We start from the raw sequence: 26,395 nt of genomic DNA, 5'->3' as shown, positions 1-26,395 counted from the left end.
TTATAGGTGTGAGTCACCGCGCCAGGCCCCTGAAATTGTTCTGAGGAGTTGCTCTGTGAATAAAGTGTTCTGTGATCCCTACTGTATGCTTCCTCTGAGAAAGTACTATGGGGTAGTGTGGATATCTAAGAAATTAATTACGCAGTTCAAAGCCATCCAGTTTAATCCCTTATTTTCTAAACCTATGGGATCATGCCACCTTCTGGGGGAGGGGTGGTTTGGAGAGATTCCCATTAACAATGAAGTTCCATGAAGCAAAACTGGGATGATTCTGACTGGGGCCAGGTTCAAGCCCAGAACCAGTGAGCAGAAGTGGCAGGTCCTAGAAGGGAGCCTGGAGAGATCGATCTTCCCCAGGAACAGTGGCTCCTAATGTGCGGATGAAATGGAATCACCTGGGAAATTCTGTTGGCAATACACATTCCAGGGTCCATGAAGACACAATGGCTTTGGTGGAGCAAGCCTGGGAATCTGTATTTTTGAAAAGCTCTGTGTGGGCCTCGGAAGCGTCCAGGTTTGGAAACTCTGCTGGGGCTCTGAAGCCCTGCCTGGACTTAGCATCTGAAACTGAAAAGCCAGGGTCTAGATGCTTCCTACCGTTTTCTAAAAATGTCAATAAACAATACTTGAGAATTTAAAAACATGAAATCATCCTTAGAAATCATGGAGTCTCATAATGAAAGCACACCGCCGCTTGAGTTCTTCCGATTTTTATCCAACCTGTTCATCTTAGCCTTCTTTTTTTCAGGGCAACTTCCAAAAAAAAAAAAAAAAAAAAAAAAAAAAAAAAAAAGGCAGTGTATTAGCTGTCCTGATCAGCGTCCAGCATTTGCTGCCTGGTCACTGCCCTTAGAACTACCCTTGTAAAAGTGGGGTGAAAAGAGATGAGGCAGAATCACACTGAGTCGCCTGTTCCATCCCCTATCCTATCTTACTGGGAAGCTCAGTGAATTTTTCCAATCACCAGCAACACTGGTGAGGAAAAAGCGTGTCACTAGCACCATCTGGCGGCTTCTTAAAAATACCAATTTCTATGCAGTAGGCATGTTGAGTCTTCACACATGAAGGGACTCCTTGTGGTTACAAAGGACATTCCTTTCCTTTCCAAAGGCTGAGCTTAGGCAAAATAATAAAATTTGTTAAAGTGACTGTTTCCAGCGACCACTTCCTTTCTCAGCTTTATGTATGGGTACATGTATTACACAAACATATGTGAGTGCATGCCATGTATCAAGCTCTCATGGAGCTTATGAGCTAGCGAAGGGATAGAGACAATAGATAAACCAATAAATAAAAATAACTTCTGAATGAGAAGTTCTGTTTGGAAAATGAAGAGGGTTAGGTGATCAAGTGACTATATCAAACTGGGTCATCAAGGCAGGCCTCTGACGCAAGACACAGAGGAGGAGCAGCCTTGCCTGGCTAGGAAAAGTGCTCGAGGCAGAGGGCACGGCTTGCACGGGAACCTGGAAGAGGAGATGAAATCAGAGAGGCGGATCTCACAGGCCAAAGTGAACCATTTGGATTTAATTTAAGGCTCCTGGAAGTCTTTGGAGGGGCAGGTGCCAAGAGGAGCGAGAGGGGAGAACGGTGCCCCAGTGGGGAAGAGTTGTGTGCGCTGGGCAGCTGGGCAGGGAGCTCCCCTCCAGGCACCACAGGCCATTTCCTTATGGCTCCACGAACATCACACAACCTTAGGTTTGGGAGGGACTTCCAGGTTTGCTCCAATTACCCATTCTGTGTCTCCATCCCCCTACAACACCCTTGCTTGATGGTCACCCATCTCTGATTGCTTCTACTGCTCAACGTCCATCAGAACAAGCCTAAGTCACTTTCTTCTGTGAGCCCTGCTTATATCTGGGCTGGCTCTCATGCTTTTCCTTTCCCTCCCAAGCCTCCTCTTTCACTGCCACATGAGTTATAGGTTAGCTGCATGTGCTGCTGAGGAGCTCGAGAGGTGCCAGACGAGCGTGTCAGGTGCCTCACTGGACAAAACGGACGGCTTTGGACTAGCAGTCAGTCACATTCTCTAAGGTAGGAAACCAAAGGTGCCCTTTGTTGCAAGAGGCAATCATCCCAGAAAGCCAAGGAGATGACCCAAGAGTGGGAGAGGACATTGTTAGGGAACGCACATTTGTAATTAGTGTAGCAAAGTATTTTTTGAGTCCAATGTTGGATGCTTTTTCCTAGCCTCAAGGAAGCTACGCCTGCATGTTTTAGCTTTTTAGAGAAGGGTCATAAAAATAAGAGAGCCAGTATAGCCTTTAGGAACCTAATAATTACAAAACACTGGTAGGAACAGAACCATCTCTCACCATAATCAAAGTAAAATACTTGCAAAGTGGTACCAAGAGGAACACTCCGGAAGGGGGGTATCTCTATTGCCGGACCAGGCAACCGTGAAATCCTGTCATGGCCACTCCTTTCAGAGGGTTATTGTGGCTCCTGGGATTCAAGGGCATGTGGGGTATTGGGAGTCCAGTAACTTCATAGGGTCTAGGTAACATCACTGTTGTCTTCTCTAAAACTCATGGAACTTAGAGAAGCAGATCATGCAGGAACTCACTCACTCACATTTTCCTAGATTTTCCTATCTTAGTACATAGGTCCTACATGCTTGTTGAAAACGATCCAAACCTTCATTCTTCCTTCTCTTCCAGAGTTGCTGTGGCCTGGAAGAGAGTTCCCATTACACCTTCTCAGTTCCACACCCTAAGATGCTTTGTAGGGTAGATATGAGTATGGGAAAAAAGTATTTCCTGGACACCTAGAACATCACTCTTCCTCTCCTGCAATTAACCCCCTTCCCCACTTTCCAAGCACTGCTCGAAACTGATCTCCTTTTATGACTAGTTCTACCAGTGTTTAGTCACTCTGGCAGCTGCATTTTAGATCATGTAAGCCTACTTGTCTTTGCTTCTGTAACCAGCAACCAAAACCAGTAGTCCAGGTGCTTATAACATATGAAAGTAAACCAAAGAAATGATGGGATTCATCCTTGTTACTGAAGTAAGATGCCCTGTTATATTTCAACACTCAGTACAAAGGGGTTCCCAGCCCCTGCCTTTTACAAGAACTATCATCACGTAATTAGCTTCAGTTTTTCGTATCTTATCAATTCTGGGCAACGGTATAGCAATGTTTTTAACAGCAGTAGTGAACGATGCTTACTATAGTGCCAGTTGTTGTGAGTTCTTGCATCTGTTAACTCATTTCTTTCTCATGACCCACAAGTTTGCAGATGAAACCAAGGCTTACAAAGGTTCAACGCTCTGCCCAGTGACATCCAGTGAGTAATCTGTGTGGAGCTGAAAGTCACCTGCACATGGATACTAGGGACCATCAGCTCACTCCGTCAGGAAAGGTTGGTGCACATATTATGCTATAGCATTCTTTCAGGCACTAGGATATAAATGAACAAGACAAAGCTCTTGTCCTCTTGGAGTTCACATTCCAGAGAAACTATAGATAAAAAATAAATAACATAAAGCAAGCAAGGGGATAAGAGTAATGACATGCTACATGAGATAGGATGGTCAAGGAAAGTCTTCTCTAAGGGGGTGGTGTTTGAGCAAAGACTTGAAGTGGGGGAGCGAGCCACATAGACACCTGGGGCCTACGCACCCCAGGGGGAGGAGTGTCAGTCGGCACGAAGGCTGAGGTGGAAGTGGACTTGGCATGTTTATGGGAGGACGAGGAGGCTGATGAGGCAGCAGTGACAAGGCAGAGAGAGGGAGGATGGCTGTACTTGACTCTCAGCAGCATTCATTGAACACCCCCTGCCCCTTTGCATATCTTCCATATCTCTGCAGCTGGAGCAAGACACACCCTCTCTTTATTTCCAGAAGCTTCTTCTCCAATATATGGTTAGAAGCTCGTGGATACAGGACCAACCTTTTGCTAACATTATGAGGTCTCAAGAGTGACACCTCATCTGGCAACCTATGCTGCCCCTCAATTTCTTTTGCTCTATAAACTGCTAGTCCTTAAGCTTGTCTTGGGGGCTATAATTGTTGCTCTCTGCTGCAGGAAGCTAAAGCACTCTTCTTCCGCATGCTGCTGCCCTTGTCAGTGACAGCTGTCGTGGGAGAACCTGAGTCGAGAGTGGAGTGGGAGGTAGACCTCCATGCTGTGCACTGCTCCCAGCTCTGCTCTCCTTCCAGACAGGTGGTCTACTGCCTTTAACTCGCACCTTGCTTGTACTGGCACGGCCTTGAGACTCATTCTATCTGATGAGCTGTGAGCAGGAATGACGTGTGTGACTTCTGGACCACATTTTAACTACTCATGGCAAGCTCCTCCAGTGTTCTCCTCCCATGCCACACCATCCCAGGAATTCAGTCTTAGGTGATGGGGGTAAGGGATGCCAATGGCTGCTCAGAGGACTGTTACCCAGGAAGGTTGCCTGGACCTGCAGCAGGTTTGCCTTGAGCAGGAAAAACACCTCTTTTTATGTCTATGGCATTGAGATTTTGGTTGTGTTACTACAGCATAACCCTAGCCTTACCTGACTAATGGGAGGAGTTGCACTCCCTGCAAATCAACAACACAGTGTCTTAGCCTCGCAGGCACAACTGTGTTAGGGGTTCATGATCTTTGAGGATACACAGTGGGCATGCAGTAAAACAGTGATAAAAACTCCAGGCTCCGGGGTCATAGAGCCTGGGCCTGAATCCCACTTAACCTCGGAGATAGACACTCAGGCACATTACTGAAAACTTTCTAGGCTTGATTTACCTGTAAAGTGGCAATAAAAGAAAAAAATGTTACCTCACATAATTGTTAGAATGAGTTAATATTAATATATGCAAAATACTTAGGATAGCCTGGTACATGATAATCGATCAATAAATTTTTAATGATATTAGCTACTATCAGTGCAATTGCTATGCTCTTTTCTCTGGAAATGCATTTTGCTTTAACTGATCTTGAACCAGGAAAATGTATGTGTTTAAGAATAATGAGGCCAGGGCCAGTGGCTCATACCTGTAATCCCAGCACTTTGGGAGGCTGAGGCAGGCAGATCACTTGAAGTCAGGAGTTCAAGACCAGCCTGGCTGACATGGCAAAACCCCATCTCTACTAAAAAATACAAAAGTTAGCCAGGCGTGGTGGCACACACCTGTAGACCCAGCTACTTAGGATGCTGAGGCAGGAGAATCACTTGAACCTGGGGGCAGAGGTTGCAATGAGCCGAGATCGTGCCACTGCACTCCAGCCTGGGTGACAGAGCAAGACTCTGTCTCAAAAAACAAAACAAAACTTCATTATTCACCAAGTTTTACTATCCAGAAATGGAGAGCCAGTCAAATCCATCTCTCTTTAGCAACTGTTTTGTAAAATACGAGGCCTGTTTCCCCCATTACTTCTTTTACAGAAATTCACCATGTTGCTTCTACTCCTGCCATCTCGTGTATCGAATGAGCCTATGAGTAACTAGGGCAATACAAGAAAGCGATACCCGCAGAAGGCACCACCACTAGCAGAGAAGGTGAGGCTCACAGAGGTTCCTGAGACCACTTCCCTGAACTGGAAAGTTGACAGATGGAATAGATAGCCTAGCACTAGACATTGTTCTGAAATGTAGACACAGTTCAGTAGTCATAATTGGTGCTATCTGGATAACGGTTTTCAGCGAATAATCCCACAAGATTTTTTGGTCGTTATTCAGACTTCATGGTAAGCAAGGACCTTCTCCACTACTACATCATGCTATAGGATTCCCTGTGAAGTCCCATTTTAACTGCCAAGGCTCTCTTTCTGCGAGATCCAACCATGGGAGAACTTCCTGGTTATTTTTTCAGAAAGGTTGACCCTTAATAAATTCTTAATGATACAATTGAAAGTGGTTAAACGTTTAATGACACCAGCATAATATAGCCCTCTTGCCTTCTATTGCAGCATGGTCTTGCACTATTTCAAAGTAAAAGTTCTGGGTAACTTTTATTTGGCACTTGCTCTCCTGCTAAGCCCTGTACAAACATCTATTATCTAATTGAATCCTCACAGCAACCCTTCATAGGTACTATTATTCCCACTTTAGAGATCAGGAAGTCATGGCTTCATCAGAGTTTTAGAAATAATTTTAGAGGGTTTAGTGGGTCAGTAGAGGTTTTAGAGTTAGTCGCAGTTCAGAGTCAACCAGCCAACACTAAAGTCTGCTCTGAGTCCGTGTGTGCAGGAGTGACTTTCAGCTCCACACGGATTAGTCACTGGATGCCACTGGGCAGAGCGTTGAACCTTTGCATGCCTTGGTTTCATCTACGAACTGATGGGTTATGAGAAATAAATGAGTTAACAGATGCAAAAGGCTCACAACTGGCACTATAGTAAGCATAGCTCGTTACTGCTGTTAAAAACATTGCTATACCGTTGCCCAGAATTGATAAACTATGAAAAAACTTAAGCTAATTACGTGACGATAATTCTTGTAAAAGTTTTGGTGAGAAAAGAAGGAACATCACTTGGTCCTATGAGCTATTTGTTTTCCATGAGTGAAGTATTTGATTTTTTTGAGTTTTTTTTTTTTTTGTTGTTGTTGTTTTTGAGACAGAGTTTCCCTCTGTCGCCCAGGCTGGAGTGCAGTGGCACAAACTCAGCTCACTGCAGCCTCTGCCTCCCAGGTTCAAGCGACTCTCCTGCCTCAGCCTCCCAAGTAGCTGGGAGTACAGGTGTGCTACCACACCCAGCTAATTTTTGCATTTTTAGCACACAGGGTTTCACCATGTTGGCCAGGGTGGTCTTGAACTCCTGACCTCAGGTGATCCACCCACCTTGGCCTCCCAAAGTGCTGGGATTACAGGCATGAGCCACCACACCCAGCCAGAGTGCAGTATTTGAAAAAGTTAGCTGTCAAAAAGCAAATATGAATTAGCTACACTTCCCTAACCAGACCAAATGTCTTAACAATATTATATAAGCATATAATAGGAGGCATTCAGTCAGCAGTATTTTACCTCCTTTTTAAAGAACGCTGCATTTTCTATAGTTTGTTCAGTTCAATTAGTTTTAATTCTTGCATGCCATTGTTACAAATGAGTCTGGGGCTTAATAGTTATACCAAGAGGAGAGAGAAATTAATGATACATTTCTGTTGCCAAAGTGAAGGGGAACCAAAGTGTGAATGGGAAAAGGTGGTAACCTCAATGAAGAAGAGACGGCTCCCTCTGCAAGCACATTAAATATGCTGCCTAGATCTGTATTTCTCAGCCATGTGCAACAGGATTACATGGCGTGGGTACCAAAACTATATTTGTAAGTCCAATCCCAGACCCAATGGATCAGACCATCTGGTGGTTGCTCAAGAATCTTAACTAGCTTTCCAGGTGTTCTAAATGGATTCTGAAGTTTGAGAACTACTGGCTGAGTTTAAAACATCACTAGTGGCTGAGAAATCTAGGATGCTTTTCAAAATGTTTTAGAGAATTAAGAACATGAATTGCAAATGACTCGGTGACAGCTGACGCTGTTTTGTCTGCATGATATTCTGGTTTCTTAATTGTGGATGTTCAAACTGTCTTCAAGCCTAGCATTCTCCTGCGAGGAGAAACGCTCTGCAGTTAACAGAAATGCTGTTGCATCTAATCACATCGCTTTCTCGCAGACTGTCAAATGCAGGGTGAACTCCTAGCGCTTTTGCTTCATTCTCCCTTCTGAGCATCTTATACATGAACATCTTCTTTCTGAGACTCAGCTATCCAAGTCCTTTGCTAGGAGAAAAGAGCCTCGGAGTAACAAAAAGTAGACAACGCAAAGGCCACACGATTCAGGATAACCTTTCAGGACTCCAGTTTAGAACTACTTTTGCTCCCCAGATTAGAATTACAAAGAGAAAAAGGAAGAGGAGGGTTTATAGGTAGTTCCTAGACAGTAACAAAAAGTGACAGCAGCAAAGACATACGAAACTGAAAAAAAGGGGTACAAAAATATAAAAAGAACTGGTGTTAAACCACTTGGTGTAAACGCAAATCTTCTCTCAGTGTGCCCTGAGGACATCCCTAAGTTGTGTGTGGTGCAGTCATCTACTGACAAACATGATGAGACTACACTGACAGCAACATTTGTGGTTGGAAATATATTCTGAAAGTATTTTGATTAGTGTCTAAAATAAAATTAAACCTTATACTTTTTCAGAGGTGCACTATCAACTGTATGAAAAACATGACCAACTAAAATGTCTTATTTCTGGTGTTTCCAGATGCCCAAGGTTTTACTGGATGGGGAGTCAGTGTTACTTTAAAATATGCCTCTTCCTGTACAATCACAACTAAAATCTCAATCACCACGAATGTATGTGTTACTGATTCCTCAGTGATACACATTTTAAGAGGTAGGTACTGTATTTTTGTCAGTATAAAGTAAGTTTGGTGACGAAATAGTTGGCATGGAAAGCAGAGTCCTGACAATTGAGAAGACCCAGTGGAGCTGTGGTTGTATCTTTTCTTTCATCCCATCTGAGCAGTTTCCAAGGGAACACTTATTCAGATCTGAGGATGCTTACTGAAGCAGATGTTGTATCTTTGCTGACGTCTGGAGTGTGCTATGCAGGCACAGAAAAGATGGTTGACTTACTAGGGCCATCTGGAATAAACAGACAACTTTCCCTATTGCTGGCAAGAAAAAAAAAATAGGGCCTAACACCTTAAAATGAAGAATGATTTGCAATTTGACTCTCAGTAGGAAAAGCAATATTCAAGAGCTGAATACTCAGGGTCCTCCCTGCCTCACCTTCAAGTCCTGGTTGATACTTAAGTATTTATTTTGACAACTGTGGCAGCAGAAGAAACTCTGGAGCCCTGCTGGGCAGCTGGGTCACTTGCAGTACTTGGTTCACATCTACAGCCACTGTCTCACTGACACTTGATCTCGGGTTTGCTGCGAGCAGGTGGCCTCATCTGGGGCATGATGATTTCATGGTCATTTCACTGTTAAGAGAAAACAGGATGTCCAAGAGGTTTCCTTGGAATCTGTAAAAATATGGTTTTATTCAGAATTCCCTTTGAAGGATCCTGAGATAAGCTGATTCAGTTTCCTGAGAAGTGCACACTCGGGAACCAGGCTGCAAGAGCAGAGCGTGGACTCCTTCAGGAGCAGGAAGCAACAAGTCAGCCCAGACTCTCCAGGATGGATCAAGAGGCCTCCACCACTCTACAGGGAACAGTGTTTGACTTGGGGGAAACGTGGCCAGGCGGCAAAAGGTGGCAAATAGATAACAACAGGAGACACTTAACCCCTTTCCTCAAATAATGTACCACTGGGCTTAATAGGATGTGTCATAAAAACATGTGTCCTTTGGTCCTAATTCCCCAAATCAATTACCCCCACTATTTCATTATAATTCACATTAGGTCAAAAAGGAAACACATACACAAAGCAGTCTGTTTTAACCTGAAATAATTCTGTTGATATTCGAATCGCTTTCAGTGGGACATTTGCTTTAAACCACAAGATATCTCCATCTCCAGGTACAAAAAATCCCTTTTTCCCTCCCCTGCCACCCCCCACCCCACCCCACAACCAAAGAAACAAACAAAACCCAAACCCACAACTCAGCTTCAAATAAGTTTGCAAGAAATGAGACTCTAAATATTTACATATGGGGCAAGAAATAAATCACAAAACTATTTACAAAAATACACAAGCTTATATGCATTAACAATTTACACCAGTTCACAAAAATATTAAGACATAAAAAAACACTATATAAATTAAAATTAAAAACTCAAAAGTATGATCTAAGACTTCCTAGGATGCTTCTCTCATGCAGGTCATGGTTGAAAAATCAGGTTTTGCTATTCAGAATCTAAACTGTAAAACCATTTTTATTCTTTGAACATTAACAGTACTAATCAGATAAGGAAAAACCCTCTGTGCACACTGACATTATCTTGCACACGTTATAATACACCATTCCTGACATTTCTGTAACACACAGTGCTGAAAATCACATGCCTCTAACCATGTGGAAGAAGTAACTCTCTGACATACTTTTACTTTCATTATTACTTTCTTACACATTCTGCTCAAGCAATACTTTGCCAACATACGAAATGGGTGACTGACAGGGCTGAAAACAGAGAAATGAACTTTGCAGGCTCCTTCTTTAACTAAAGGGGCAAATTTCAAATTTACATCGTTTGCATCTATTACTGCTCCAAATGTGGTAACCTACTCCTCTGTCTCCACTCACGTTAGTAACAGTCCCTCCTCTCTACAGAATTAGTCCTAGAATTTTTCAACCTGACCCTAAATTTTAAAAAATGCTTTGCCATTGTAAGAAACATGCAGGCCCTAAACGTGGGACCATCCCAGGGACTTGTATGTTTGAAAGGAAATTGAATATAGTAAGAAATAAGGCTCAGATGAAATTTATTAGTAAGAAAATGGCACCTCTGGGATTGTTAGCAAATTTTTTAGCCAGACGTCCAGGGAATATTTATTTCAATCAGACCAAACTGTGGAATCACAATTTTGCCAAAAAGATAAAATCCGGAGGCAGGGCTATGAAAATGTCAACAGGATTAAATTATGGGTTTAACGTATAAGGCAGCTCCACTTCCTTGATCATAATGCTCCTGTGTCAAAATTGGAAAGTAATAACGTTCAGTTACTCTATTTGCGAGGCCACACACGGTGGACTGTACTGAGGTATCCGGCTCACAGTGATTTGCCATCCGATTTCCACCCCACAACGTTAGAAAGGGAAAGATGCCGGAAAAGTGTCTCAAATAACTGAATCCAAAGTTCAGGCTGCTGCTCGCATGCATTAAATGAAGTAACTCTAGACTTGATCTAGTTTGTGTTTCACGCTTATAACAGTAATTGCAATCATCATTCTATATTCGAAATATTTACCTGATATTTCTAAACCCATAGGACATTTATGAATAAAGCAATTGTTTTCAGGAATTAACCCTACTATTTATAAAAAAGGCTTTAGTTTCAGGACTAAACAATGTGTGTGACAACAAATCCACAAATATTACAACTGGACCGGACTCCCTGGGTTACTTCCTTTAGGCTCTCAGTTACTGAAGCCACGTGTATCTCCTGGTCACAGCAGCCCCTCTTCCTAACCTCCATGCTGCTGGTGAGAACTTACAGGGCTGGTGTGGTCTCCAAGGGGCAATGGGTTGCCTATTTGACAAAAATACGATTAAGGTAAAAAAAATTAGTGCCACATATTCACCAAAGGTCAAACTCCTGTATGTAGCACCCAGGGTGTTTTTGTGCCAAAGGGAAGTATCCTAACAAGTTTCCTAGCACTTTGACTAGATACCAGTTGGGTCTGCACTTTTAATGTAGAGGCCTCAATTTCCAGACCTTTTCACATATGGGTGGTTTCAAGGTTTCTACTACGGTTTTTACTGCATCCCTCCAGTGAATTCTAAGGGAACAAAAGAAAATCTTATAGAATATTCCCACATATCAATGTGTTGTTCTTAAAACATTTTATTTTTCTCTAAATATAAACCCTTAAAATGCACATTTTTTAAAATAAAAACGGGCATGAATCCTAATCTTTATACAATTTCACAGCAATAATAGCAGCATGATTTTAGCCTTTTAAAAGATTTCCTCCTCTGCTCTAAATAAAAATTTCAAGTTCTAAAAAGCCAGAGCAGCAACCATCCAATAAATGGAATGCAATTCTCCTAGTGTCTTTTACAGACTGAGCATTTAAAATATGTGAATGTATAAAACTTGAGTATTATTAAGTTATGGAATGAAATGACAATCTAAACTCATTTTGTAAACATAGGACTGCCTTGCTAGTCTGATGTATTTTGTGGGGTGGAGGGAGCTGAGAACATAGAACGGAGTTGGGCTAGAGAGTTCCTACTCTAATAACGAATGCAACTTTCAAAAGTTGCAGGTGTTAAACATGTTTAACATGTCTCCAGAGTTATAAAGAGCTATACCTGAAATGCTGGTGTAGATGGTAATTACAAGACTGTGACCACACAAGTACAGCGTAAGCAAATGACAGTAATGGCTTAGGACAGCAATGATAACTGCCCAGAACTCCACTGATGAAATGGGGCTGTGTACTAAGCAGTTATTGCAGGAACTTGCAGTCTAGTAATAGATAATTTGTAGCTACTTAAATTCCCAGGGATCCTGTACTCAGGTTTAGAAACAGAAACAAACACGGAAATTTATATTCATAATAAATTATGTGTGTCTATCCAGTCAAACCATGCTGGGCTTTTTCAATGAAAGAAAGCTGATAATTTAGGAAAACCAATGGTATGACATGTTTTACTAGAATTACAATTCACCAAACATTATTGAGGGGTGGGGTAAGAAGAAAACCTGAAGGCAGGCAATGCATTAAAAGCATCAATAAGAGTTTTCTGGTGCTAACAAAGTTGACTGACAATAAGAACTTTACTATCTTCCACCTAAGAAGTTTCCTTAAATACTAACTTTTAAAAATCCCTTCTGTCATGATATGAGCCCATTCATTGAACCGTGAGGAACAAGGATGAAAAATAAGAATAGAAAAAGTATGGTTCAGCCTGAGTCTAAGTGGTCTGGTGTTTTATGATGACTCTACCAAATGTCTAATTTAAAGTCTTAATTTCTTATTTTTAATTATAATGTTGCTGTCTGACTGACTGATCTTGAAGGATCAGGGATTTTTCGACGACTCTAACTGAACACAAGCTCCTTCTCAGATGGGGCGAATGAAGTGAGAAGAGTGTGTCAATCTGGGCAAGTTGTGCAGCTACTGATGGAGAAGCAGGAACACAACAGGGAATGCAGAAGCTTACCAGGACATCGACGTGAACTGCTCTCAAATGCAGCAAATACTAAGCAGCAAATACTAAGAAGAAAGGACAGCACTGAATTCAAATTCAGTGAAAGGCAGTCCTCAGGCTCTTTCAAGCTAGCCCTAGATCTGTGTCCTGCCACAGGTTTCTCTACTGGGTTTCAGCACAGGGTTTTACCGTCCTTCAGATCTTTTCTAAAGACAAAAATGACAAAGTCTATAGATGGAAGAGGTGGTAATGAAGCAGGGAAGGGGAAAAAGATGGTGATGTGTTTACTTTTATTATCTTTTTTTAAATGTGGCCAGGGGTTTTATAGTATTGTGTGTGTGTTTATTTTTTTTAATCTTTTTGGTTACTGAAAAAAATAGAACAGTCCACTGTCCAGCAGAGGCTGCTTTAACTCTATCGCTCCCGGGCTCACTCTGCACGGATCTGTGTTTCAGGATGCTGCAAGGACAGCTCTGTGGGCAGGAAGGCCCCTTGACCCAAAGCTGTAGCATAGGTCCTGCTCTGTGGATGGGGAAAGCCAGGGGGCACATACGTCCCCATGCCGCCCCCTGCAAAGACTCCCCGCTGGTGCTGAGGCAGGGGGTGGTAATCTTCCAGGTTATCATACTGAGACACAACAGCCACACTGCTCTGGCGCTTGCCGTGTGGTTGGTATTGGTACAGCACACTGGGGTCCCTCTCCATGTTCTGGGTATGATGGAGTTTGAGGCTATGACTCCTCTCTGGTTTAGGGGGTGGGACCATTGACTGAGTGAGGTGTTCTTCCTCCTTGTAGCAGTCTCTGGAGTGTTTCTCTGGGGCAGAAGGCTGCCTAGCCCAAGGTCGCTCCATCTCTTTGGAGAGCCTCACCTCTTTGTGGTTCAGTCTTAAAGATTCTTGCCCGGATGCAGCATATTTTACTCCAGAGTTATGGTAGCTGACTGGCTCAGAAGTGTCTGGAATCCCTTTGGAACCATAATCTAACTGGCCAGCTCCCTGGGGATAAGGGGGCCCATTCTTTGACTCACAGAACTGCCTATGGCTTGCTTCCTGGTGTGCCCTGTGCTCAGGGAGACTGCAGCCCATGTCAGGAAGCTTCCTGCTCCTCAGGCTGCTCTGCTTCTGCGGCAGGGATGGCTTCTCCGGCTGCGTGCTACCGTGGCCTCCGTGGTGGTGGGCTCTGTCCATCTCTGCCTCGGGATGCCTCCTGTAGAAGCGGTCCTCTCCCTCGGGACTGATGGCCTTGGCTGCATGGCGGCTTTCCTTTCCTTCTGCCACTGAGAGAAGTCCAGTTTTCCCAGGATCTGATTTACTACGCAGATGGATGACATAGATCCCACCCAAGTCGTCCTGCACAGCCGGGGTCATGTTATCATACTGGGACATGACAGGCCCTTTCACCTTCTGCCGAGCACGGCTCTCTCTCCGGATGGACTGCATGCGGTATTTTTCCATGTCCTCAAGATCCCATGAGGTGTAGGTGTGCTTCACATCAGCAGCTGGAGGCATGTTGACTACATTGTGGTCGTTGGGAGAGAAATAGCCAGTCACGTTGGCCCGGGGACGTGGAGGCAAACCAGCATAACTGTACAAGTTCTTTCCTTGCAGCCTAGGATTGTAGAAAGCAAAGTCTCGATTGGGAAGGCGGTGAAGGGGTCTCAACTGGACTGTGCCATAGGCATCCACATCACACAGGGCCCCATCTGGACTGTAATAGGAACTAGAAGAACTGGAATATGGGCTATACCTGTAGTGGACCCGGCCATTCTCAAAGTAAGGCTGCAGCTGAGTGACATGATAATCGGAGCGGGCCTGGGAGGACTGATATGGCTTATATTGGTACAGGGGTCTTGGGCAGTAGGCTGGCTCATCATCTGGGGGAACTTCTGTCCGTGAAATGGGAACAGAGCGAATCATGGAAGACGGCGGAGCATGGAGAGACTGCACTCTCCGGATGGTAGGGTATGGTGGAATGTCTTCAGGGTAACAGGTATTCCTAACAGAGGAGCTCAGAGACGACACATACTCGATCCGGCTGCATGGCTTGGAATGGTGTCCAGATGCGTTTCTTCCTGGGGCCACATATGTGTTATAACGAAGACCCATGGAGGCTGGTGGCTCTGACCTGGCGCCATACACTTGGTGCTGCTCCAATTTACTGTGATGTGGAGGTACACTCTGGGGACGGTATTGGCAGTTTGGAGTCATACTGAAATGCAAACAGTTTTCTGGACCAAAGGGTTCAGTGGTGACATCGGGCCTAGCAAAGGAGGAGTAAACTGTTTTCTGAGAAGCATGCTTAGGTTGTGGGACAGGAAGTGGTAAAGGCAATGCATCATCCACAGAGGCGGATGAAGCAGTGACAAAGGAATGATAATTTGAACTGCTGGTGGCATCTGCACTGCTGGAGTGTATGGCAGCAGCCATCTTACTCTCCATCGTCCTGGTGGGGGGCAGTGGTGCTGGAAAGCCACAGGGATGTGCAGGGACAGACTCAGCACGCAGGTGCAGCAGCGGGGCCCGGGCACCGTCCCGCACTTTCTCAGGCAGGCCTGGCTGGACAGCTGTAGCCATGGGACACTGAGCAGCAGCTGCACCACTGTCACTGATGAAGGCAGACGCAGGGTCATCCACGGCTCGAGGTTCAGGTGGCCTCTCTGGAACTGGAACTACTCCTTGAACCTATTGAAAGACGATAATACTATGGGTCTATTTTTTGTTCCGTCTATGAATCAAGTACTATTAAATTTGTAACTCACAAATTGAGGCTGGTTGGGTAGCAGCTTGAACCTTCCCAAGCCATGTGGTTGCAATGAATCTGTACCCACTGATAGGAAAAGAAGGCTTGTGCTGCTATTTTGTATAAATATAGTATTACCTCTGGAGAACCATTCAAAGTTTTCTAATTTATGAGAGGTTTGACATGCGAGGCGAGGTGGTCTATGGCATGATTTTAATATACAAACCAAGAGAGGTTTAATCGAGTACTACTGTAGAGCTTAAAAATACATACCCAGCCTCTTAGTCTAGCTCAGTCTCAACACCAAGCACATTTTGTTAAATTAAGAGTTGATTCTGTCATCTGGAGAGACTTTTGAAATTCACAGTTGTACACAGTGAGCAGCTGTAGGCCTTCAAAACAGGGAACAGCAATCTTCAAATCAGAGGCTACTGCCTCTCTCCTACCTTTGATTCCACCTTAGTCTGGCCAGAGATAACCCTCATACTGAAAACATGCTATCCTTGAGAAGCAGTGAACACAGCACCCTCCACTAAGGTCTAAACTCTGAAGTCCTATTAATAGTTCAAGGTGATTAAGAAAAACCACCTGTGGCACTTCTTAAAATATGAGGAAATTCAAGAAGAAACCTTAGCATTCTGCATACTACATTCTCTCACTGAAACAGGTGCCTGACTATGGGACACACTGCTGGTGAATGCTAGGAAAGTAACAAAAATCCCAAGGTACTATAATCTCTTACACTTGCAAAAAGTCTGCAAGGCAGGCAGTCTTACGAATGTTTTGAGAATGAAGTATTTTCATTGTGTAACTGTAAATAATTGGCAGAGGGTAGGTAAATGACTTGCCCAAAGTCACAATGAGTCAGTGATGGAGTTGGGAAAAAAAAAAAAACCCACAACCTTAAAGCCCACTTTGTCTCATCTGATCCTGATCTCTTTGTGTTACTAGGAATAAAGTACCAAGACACTTTAGAAGAAAAGGGAGCAGGTATAGTTAAGCTATAGTCATCTAGGAGCTACTCTTTCCTGGGGAAAAGCCAGCATCAAGGTAACGGCAGGCTCCAACCTCAAATGGGAATTATTTCATGGAAACCGGCCATAGGGCTTAAAAGCAATTGTTGTGTCTGACTCAAAGATAACAACACACCCTGCTGAAAAGTGACATACCTTTGGTAATAGTATATTTCATCTCACTGACATCTTCCCCTTCTTACCTTGTGGGAATTATTTAATCCTATATTGGTTGCTGCTTGTACCTGCCCCACAACTGGTGGCTGCTCTGCAGATCTCTGGGAAGGTGGAGGGGGAAGGGGACGATTAGTTCTGTGCGTGCGCTGAAGGGTGGCAGCAGGAACATCAGCAGTGGTGGGTTGTTCAGCCACATCCCAGCTGGCTTCCTTGGTGTTCATTTGGGCTGTTGCTGGAGAAGTTGTCATGTATGTAATGGTGGCTGTGCTGGTAGTCTCTTCGGGGGACCCAGAAGGAGGATAGATTTTATTCCTAGGTAAATTAGGAGGTGTGGGTGATTTGTCTGCAAGGGACCCAGAAGGAAGGAAGATTTTATCCCTAGGTAAATTAGGAGGAGTGGGAGATTTGTCTGCAAATTCTAAAGGGTGATGGGGTTTATCCACACTTGCACCAAGATAAGAAGGAGGCTGATCTCCACTGTAGAAACGGGGTGGAGACTGGTCCTGATCCAAGAAGGAGACAGCTGGCATACTGCTCTTCCCAGACTGGTCTTCAGGGAAACTTATAAGATCATCAGACTTCTCTGAGTCTAAGGGAACTGAAGTAATTCTGGCCTTTTCTGGGTCCCCAGATAAATATGTTTGATGTGGCTGATTCCCTGTTAAGTCTACTTGGTGATATTGCTCCCCAGGCTCAGTTGTGTTGGAATGGGTAGGATCCCCAATAGCTGTTGTCTCTGGTAGAGGATGGTCACAGTTTCCTGGTGCATTATTCTGGAGGTGGAACTGCTCTGCTGGTCGATCGGTTTGGAAATAGGCCTTATCTAGAGCAACTGCTGAGTAAGAACTGGGCAGATTATCTTCAGTTGCAGCCACTGCTATGTCTCCATAATTTGTATACCCAGCCTGAGAGGTCCCTGGTCTCTTCAATGACTGAGTTGAGGCTTGCTGTGCGGACTCAGCTAATGCTAGCGCCAACATTCGGGCAACATTTTTCGGAGGCGGTGGTGGTGGGATAAGAGAGACAGAACTGACAGGAACGGAATCCTGAGGGGGGTCATGGGTAACTGCTCCTAGTGGGAAATTGGGAAAAAAAATGAGAGTGAAAAGGTAGCTTACGTTATCCTAAATGGAAAGCCAAACACTCCCCATGTGATCACTAAAAAATAGGTGCCTTCCATATTTCAAAATGGCAATCCATGATCTTCTATCCCACATGCAAATGCTGTAGAAAACACATCGGGTTCAGAAGGAAAACTAAAACAAACAGTGTATAAAGACCGCAATCTCTTCCTGAATTGCTACAGAGATGGGGGGAAAAAAAGTAGATCCCTCACCTGGCTCAGAAAAGATTGCTTAGAAAACAAGCTTCAAGTGCTTGCAGACTGTTATTATGAACAGTTTTTACATTTGATGGTGTAGGCTGGCTTGTTAACTTGGAAGGCTACAATAAAGATATTTTATTAGAAGAGAAAACAGAATCAAGAGCTACGCAGTTGTGCAAAAATTATCCACGAATTCTCACTGTCCAAAGAGGTAAGGGGACTTTTGTGAAGATGTGAAGCAGGACCATTGGCCCTCCCTTTTGGGGAGTTTTGTTTGATTGCTTTTAATTTAGGGCTTTGAGCCATCAGCATCACCCAGAAAAGCATTCTCTTTGATTAAAGGCTAGCTGTGCACAAATTTCTCTCCTAAAAGGCACAGATGGCACACAGGATTGAAGATCCCTCTTAACTTAAAGAAAGAATGGAGGAAAACAAACGGTACCTGTCTGAGTCTGTCCAGAAGCTACAGCCTTACTCTGACTGCTTGAGAGAGACTGATCCTCTTTCCCTGGTAACTCTACTTCTTCAGCAGCCACCTGGTCCAGGGGCTGGACTTCAGATTCACATCCTTCTTGGGCATCTGTCTCATTTGTTTTCATCTTTACTATCTGGGTGGGGGATCTATTTGTGGCATCTCTTTCTTCAATGCATTTGTCCCAGGTTGAAGATGATGCATTCTGAGCTGTGGTATTTGAGACTGTAGCAACGACTTCCGACACCCGTGGTGGTAGGCTCACTGAAATTGGCTCAGATATGTTCATAGAAGGTGATTTGCTTAATTTCCGTCCTATCTTTGGAGAGAAAGCATAGACGACCTTTTCTGTAAAGGAGGATGGCTTAGATGATTTCTCTTCAGTTGGGCTCAAGTCCAGGGTAAAGAATGGACTCAGTTTCTCCTGAAGAGGAGAGACAGGTTCAGAGCTTGCTGTGCTTCCTGGAGTCTGACATTGGCTACCACCTGTTTCTGCATCCTTTTTATTGGCACTTGTTTTATCCTTGGAGTATCCTGGTGAATCTAAAAAGGAAACACCACTCTCCAGACATTCTGATTCGGCCTTAGGAGGACTACATTGAAATGACATTGGATCAAAATCCAGGCTGGCTACTCCAATGTCTGGTGGGCTCAAGTCAACATCCTCAGCTGAATGAGGAGACATAAGGGCTGGGATATGAAGCAGCCCTCCTTCCTCCTCACTCTCATTGTCATGAGGCAGATTATCATAGGAGTTACAGCGGTTCCCCAGCATTTCTCCATTAAAAGAGGCAGACAGTGCGTCACTGGAAGATCTGGGTCTTCTGGGTCGGAAGAGCTTAGAATCACCTGGGAAAAAATGAGTAACAATGTCAAAGTATGAACATCCTAGATACACAATGCTGTGGTAAGTAACCTACTCAGCACAGCAGTAACTTACGGTCTAGGTGAAGGAAGTGTTACTTCTCATTTTCTTTCTGAAAATTCTTTCAGTGCACACAGATCATTTAAACTTGAGATAAGAGAACTCCCCAATCAAATGCTAAATAGTGAACACGTGATAGAATCAGAGGGCGAATGCAGTATTTCATGGTCTGGATAGGAAAAATAACTCAGAATGCTTGGATTCTATGACTAATCCAACACTGATTCCTGGTGTGACTTTGGGCAAGCTTTTCATTTGTGTCTTGTTTTATCACTGGCCCTCATATGACTTATGAGGAGGAATTAATCACTTTGAGTGGCGTTTCGAATCTATAATAGCAAAATGGATTTTTTTTTTTTGTGGGGAAACATCCTTATAATATTCAAATTTCCAAATAAATTGAACTTCTCAATTAAAAAATCTTCACAATCCCATAAAGTATTTACGTATATTTAGTAAAAAATTCCTTTCAGATACTAAACAAGAACCTCACTTTTTTTTTCCTTAAGAATAGGCTTTAAGTTTCCCAAGCAGAGTCATCAAGAGTGGCAGAGAGTATTACATAATTTTACGATGTTGCTAAATATCAAACTGGTAAAAAAGAAACTATTGTATTAGGATTATTTTAATGGCCATAGTTAAAAAGTAATTTAAAGAGGCAGAAACTATCTTAATAAATATAAATATATTGGTCGGGCACAGTGGCTCATGCCTGTAATCCCAGCACTTTGGGAAGCTGAGGCAGGCAGATCACCTGAGGTCAGGAGTTCGAGACTAGCCTGGCCCAAATGGCGAAACCCCGTATCTACTAAAAATACAAAAGTTAGCCGGGCATGGTGGCGCATGCCTGTAGTCCCAGCTATTCAGGAGGCTGAGCAAGATAATCACTTAAACCAGGAGTTGGAGGTTGCAGTGAGCCAAAATTGTGCCACTGCACTACAACCTGGGTGACAAAGCAAGACTCTGTCTAATATATATATATATATATATATATATATATATATATATATATTCACAAATGTACTGATTACCCATAAAATTAATTCCTTACAAACATCTTCTGATTAGTATCTACCTAGCTTGCTGCATTGTTTTTGTAGGTTATCTTGACCAGTGTAATTGAAAATCTTGGAAAATTCATATGATGTCAGCCACTCGGATAAAGTGATGGGGAAGAACTTCTGGAATCAAAAGCAAAGCCACTGGTCAGTGAGGATCTGGCAGTTAGAAGAGTTATTAAATGAAGATGAGAAAGCTGACCAAGATGATGATACTTCAGGATATTTCAAAAGAGCAAGATTTCACTTGTTCTTGAGTATCATTGGATTAGGAAAAGCCCTTTGGAAATCAATGTAGCTCCTGTTTTTTTTTTTTTTTTCAGACGGAGTCTCGTTCTGTCGCCAGGCTGAAGTGCAGTGGCACCATCTCGGCTCACTGCAGCCTCCACCTCCCGGGTTCAAGCAATTCTCCTGCCTCAGCCTCCCGAGTAGCTGGGACTACAGGCGAGCGCCACCATGCCCAGCTAATTTTTGTACTTTCAGTAGAGACAGGGTTTCACCATGTTGGCCAGGATGATCTCGATCTCTTGACTTCAAGATCCGCCCACCTCGGCCTCCCAAAGTGCTGGGATTACAGGCGTGAGCCACTGTGCCCGGCTGGTTAGTTTTTTTAAAAGGACTTTCTTTATAATTCTGCTGCAATGGCAAAACTCAATTCAAATAAATGAAGAATGTCCTATTATGCTATTACAGTTTTATAAAAAAAAAAAGCTTCTTCCAAATTGACATTTAATTCTTTAAAAATTAGTGCATAGATATAACCATAATCTAACTTTTGCTAAATAAGAGAGAAAATAAACTTATTTGCACAATTTTAGTTTTCTTTTTTAAGTTACACTGCAGTCAAACCTCTTTTCACCCTTAACCATGAAATTTTAGTCCCTATTTTAAAAAGATTTTCTTTTTTTTTGAGACAGAGTTTCACTCTTGTCACCCAGGCTAGAATGCAGTGGTGCAATCTAGACTCACTGCAACCTCCACCTCCTGGGTTCAGGCGATTCTCCTGCCTAAGCCTCCCAAGTAGCTGGGATTACAGGCACCTGCCACCATGCCCAGCTAACTTTTGTACTTTTAGTAGAGATGGGGTTTCGCCACATTGGCCAGGCTGGTTTGGAACTTCTGACCTCAGGTGATCCACCCATCTCGGCCTCCCAAAGTACTGGGATTACAGGCGTGAGCCATCACATCTGGCCAAAGATTTATCTTAAGTTGCCTTCTCCAAGTACTAATTATCCTTGTAAATAAGGACCACATGTAATCAATCCAATCTATGAAATTTAAGACCAGGTTAAGCCATTTGCAAGACAAAAGACTACTGGTCTAAATATCAAAACTGCTTAATTATACACTTTATAAAATTATGCTCCCATTGTAAAATCTAAAGGAAATAGTAAAACACAAGTTTTCACTTGACATTAATAAATATAAATAGGTTAACTTGAAATATTTCAGCTATTTTTATGTAAACTGAATAGCAATCATGCCAAAAATGAAAAGATTAAAGACTGCTACCATGTGAAAGCATCAATGAATTTTAATCTGAATAATACTAAATAGATACTAGTATTCCTAGGAAATGAATTAATAGCCTACTTATTAAGCACAGATATATGAAAATAAACTCAATTGCAGTACTCTTTTATGCAATACATTGTAGAATAAAATGACTGATGCTTTCAGTCTTACCATCAACTGCATGGAGAGACGTAAGAGACTCCTCACTTTTAGCTGAACGGAGGGTTCCTTCTGCCCTGCCACCTGAAGAATGAAAAACAAATAGTGTGAAGATTTATTATTTGTTACATATGTGGTTAATGGGATCAGTGTTTTTCTTGATACATTTAAACTTTTGAGAGTGATTAGCTGTACATTTTGACAGCAATTTAGAATTCTATTATATAATGCGTTATACTGTTCTTAAATGGTTTCCCGTGTGAAAAATCTCTTTTCTAAAGGATTATGAATTTGAGCATAGAGATTAACTAAGATGCTTCTTTCTTTCACATTTCCTGAAGACCAATATGGTATCTTGAGATGACATCATACCGGATGTAGAGTGGGCTTACACCCAATGACTGGTGTCCTTGTAAGAAAACACAGAGACACAGAGACAGCCATGTGGACATGGAGGCAGAGATTGGAGGGATGCTGCCACACGTCAAGGAGTGCCAGGAGCCACCAGGAGCTAGGAAAGGCAAGGAAGGATGTTTCCCTGGAGGCTTTGGAGCAAACACAGCCCTGCTGATACCTTGATTTCAGACTTTGAGCTTCCAGAGCCACAAGGGAAAAAAAAATCTGTGTGTTTTTTACCACTCGACTTGTGGTAATTTATTACGGGAACTCTGGGATATGAACACAGGTAACTTTACGTACACACGTGAATCTTATTCGCTAAATATCTTCGTCCTCTTTAACCCCTTGGCAGCACTATGAACACTTTCTTTTTAACCCCTTCTTCCCCTGCTAAGGATAGCATGCATCTTTTTTTCTCTGCCTACCTTTATAATCATTTCTTCTTACTCTCCTCTCATGACAACTCTTCCTTTCTCACCTTTAAACATTGTTTCTCTCCAAAATTCAGCCCTCAACTGGCTTCTTTTCACTCTGCTCCCATCTCTTGAAATACCATTCTTAGTCCCCTGTCAGTTAGGTGAATCCCTACTTCTCCTTGACAACCCATATCAAAGGTTGTATTTTCTAATCACTAGCCCCTCGTCTACAAGAGTTGACAATTCCTACTATAACTATCTTATGTAACTATTTCTTTTATTTTTTAAGAGACAATGTCTCGCTTTGTCGCCCAGGCTGGAGTGCAATGGCACAACCATAGCTCACCACAGCCTCAACCTCCTGGGCTCAAGCAATCCTCCTACCTCAGCCTCTAGAGTAGCTGAGACTATAGGTGTGTGCCACCAAGCCTTGCTTATTTGCAATTTATCTTTTTCTTTTTTTTTTTTTTGGTAATGCAACGCCTCACTTTGTTGCCCAGGCTGGTCTTGAACTCCTGGCTTCAAGCAATCTTCCCGCCTTGGCCTCCCAAAATGTTGGGAGTGTAAGTGTAAGCCATTGTACCTAGCCCAAACCACTATTTCAATAACTATGATTCTGCGCTAAAATTTACTTTCTTACATGTATGACTTCCCAATTTGATCTGGAAAGCAGAGGTGGTACCTTAATTTTCTATCTGCAGAGCCTGCTATCAAAATAGTTAGCACGTGCTCTACATGATTGCAAACCGAATGACGAATTAAATGAATTGAACATTATACTTCAAACACTACCTAAGAAGAAAGTACTACTATTCTTCCTAGATTCCGAAGTTGTTACTATCAATAGAACATGGCTTTTAAATTATTTTTAAAAGAGCAGTTTTTCAACAGTAATAGATTTATTTGATCTAATAAAATACTCTATTAATGAGACTCCTAATAAATAATACCTTCTTCAGCTAAAAGAGTTATAAACTTGAAAGGTATGTTGAAACACAGTTTTGAAATTTTTTTAGATCTGTAAAAATACAGATCGATAAATTTAGATACCATAGCAGTATTTATTTACAACAATATACAAGGTATATGGGAATTTAATCACATTAACACTATATATATAGTTTCCTTAAGAAAAGAAATTGCATACTTCTACATATTTATATATCATTTATATAATATTACTTTTCAGTTTAGGAATAAAGAATTGGTGAAAGAAGACACTCCATATGTGTGACACAGCTGTGAACATGTTACGGAAGCAGATCATAACAATATGTGAAGAATGTGCCCAGAGCAACCAAAGACCATCATGACAGCATCAGAAGTGAGAATCTCCCAGGCATTCACCTTTCAGAGCCATGGCTTTCATCTCTGAAGGCTCACTCTCATTCCGCTGCAGCTTTCGTTTAGAAACAGATGATGATTTCCCCAAGTTGAAAAAGGAACGCCAGCTACCCACAGGAGACTTTTTCATCTTATTTTGAGGCCTCTTTCTATGAAAGAGAAAATAATCAATCAATATTAAGATAGCCATGGGTCTGTCTTTTCTTATAGAAAAGAAATGAACACATGACAGAAAGAACCAAACAGCCTGGAGAGGCCTAAGTGAAATAGTAAGCAAACATCCACCTTCCAGACAGCACACTCTACACAGTGCAGCCAAAGCAGAAAATGAATATTAAACATGCGGATTTTAGATTAGTAACTATTTTCACAAAGATCATTTTTATACATGTCTTCATATTTGGATCCAACCTCACAAACTGCAAAATAAGTGGGGATAAGATGTATCTGGGAATAGGAAATATTAAGTGTTCAAAAATAATACAGAGTTAAAGAAAATGATTTAGGTGTGAGTAGAGAATAAAGGCAAAAAAAATAAGACAAGGATTAAGAGTAATAACAAACATATACCCAATGCCAGGTACTGTGCTACCTGCCTTATATGTAATATCTCCTTTAAATCAGATATAACCACATGAGGTAGGTGCTATTACTCTCATTTTGCAGCCAAGGAAATTATGACACCAAGAAGTTCAAATAACTTCCTTAACATTATAAAACTATTAAATGATGGAGTCAGAATTGGAACCCAGGCCTATCTACAACCCAATATCTCCTCTCTTAACTACTACTCCATAAAGAAATCTTTGAAAAAATTATGGAACTAGAATACAAAATCAAGATACTGAAGACAAACTCAGGATGACAAAGTAAAAGAGTATGTTCCGACTTTTCGTTGACAGAGTGTTTTTAGTCACAGGAAGTGAAAGGAAGTTAGAGGAGTATACTAAAATACGGGAAGAACAAATTCTAAAGTTATATTAGTACTACCCAATCCAGAGAATCAAAATCCTTACATTCATGTGTAATAGCCAAAGGAGTAGCAGAGACATCAAAAATAACTTTTACATACATTAGTCTTCCTACTATAACCTAGTAAAGAAGATACAGAAACCATGTTATTATCATTTCTTTAGAGTAACAGAATTTCAGAGCTGGAAGGGACATTGAAAGAGTGAACTGCTGCAGTGGTTCTCAAGTCCTAACAGACATCAGCATCACCTGGAAAGTTAGACGAATGACCAATTGCTGGGTCCCACGCCCAGGGTTTCTGATTCAGTGGGTCTAGGGTGTGACTGGACGACTGGACAATGTGCACTTCTAATAATTATCACCAGGTGATGCTGATGCTGTTGGTTGGGAGACCGCACTATTGATCTCTTCTAACCTTAATGTGGAACCAATGTCAAACAAGTCACTGTCCATTCCTGACTTTCTGAATAAACTGTTCAACACAGCTTATTTCTAAACAAATTTATAAACAACATAGTTCAGAGAGAAAAATCAACCCTATATAGTGACAGTATATCCCCATTTTTCCAAACAGTTTTCCCTATACAACTGACGTTCTTCTTTTATAAAATTACATGATGTTGTAAAGCAAGAATCATTTGTATCATTCCCCATGAAGTGGTAAGTATCATCCATATTCGAATAAACAGGTTTCTCTGGGATTAGCCTAGAATTCGATAGAGTAATACTGAAACACAAAGTTAAAAGCAAACTAAAAGACATAGCTATGAAAATCATATCCTAAAATAGGATTTAACAAATTTTACCTTTCAAGTGGGAACTCAATTATGGTATGAAATTTCCCCTGAAGTGCAGCAGGTCCTTCTCCTACTTCAATATATTTATTTTCCGTCACAATTGGAGAATTGACCTGAGCTTGTGTTCGTGCCTGGGCCTCTTCCAATGTCAGCAGTTTGGTGGATGGAGAGGACACCAGGAGGGACTTGGGTCTTGATAGAGAAGCTTCAAAAAGAAAAGGAAGGTGATGAAGAGAGTCAACTATGTGTGAGTGGATTCAATTGGTTAGTAACTATCTCTCCATCTCTCTGCCTATCTGCTGTTTCAAATTTGCTTCAAG

At 42.2% G+C, this 26,395-nt stretch overlaps 1 protein-coding gene across 3 annotated transcripts in view; it reads right to left on the bottom strand.

Moving 5' to 3' along the window:
* Positions 1-9,380: 9,380 nt before the first annotated feature.
* The window catches only part of ARHGAP32 (Rho GTPase activating protein 32), a 229,638-nt gene continuing 212,623 nt past the window's right edge, over positions 9,381-26,395 (bottom strand). For 2 of the 3 annotated variants that reach the window (XM_030918531.1, XM_030918532.1), the window contains 6 exons: positions 26,085-26,280; positions 24,310-24,455; positions 22,160-22,231; positions 18,461-19,339; positions 16,721-17,766; positions 13,194-15,446 (listed from right to left, as the gene is read on the bottom strand). In XM_030918531.1, the coding sequence (XP_030774391.1) occupies positions 13,194-15,446; positions 16,721-17,766; positions 18,461-19,339; positions 22,160-22,231; positions 24,310-24,455; positions 26,085-26,280 (4,592 nt within the window). Of the gene's footprint in view, positions 15,447-16,720; positions 17,767-18,460; positions 19,340-22,159; positions 22,232-24,309; positions 24,456-26,084; positions 26,281-26,395 lie in introns of all 3 variants that reach the window. The other variant, XM_030918530.1, reaches the window with a different exon arrangement.

This window comes from Rhinopithecus roxellana, chromosome 15, assembly GCF_007565055.1.
Source record: "Rhinopithecus roxellana isolate Shanxi Qingling chromosome 15, ASM756505v1, whole genome shotgun sequence".
Taxonomy (NCBI): Eukaryota; Metazoa; Chordata; class Mammalia; order Primates; family Cercopithecidae; genus Rhinopithecus; species Rhinopithecus roxellana.
This window is presented reverse-complemented; position numbering and strand designations above follow the sequence as displayed.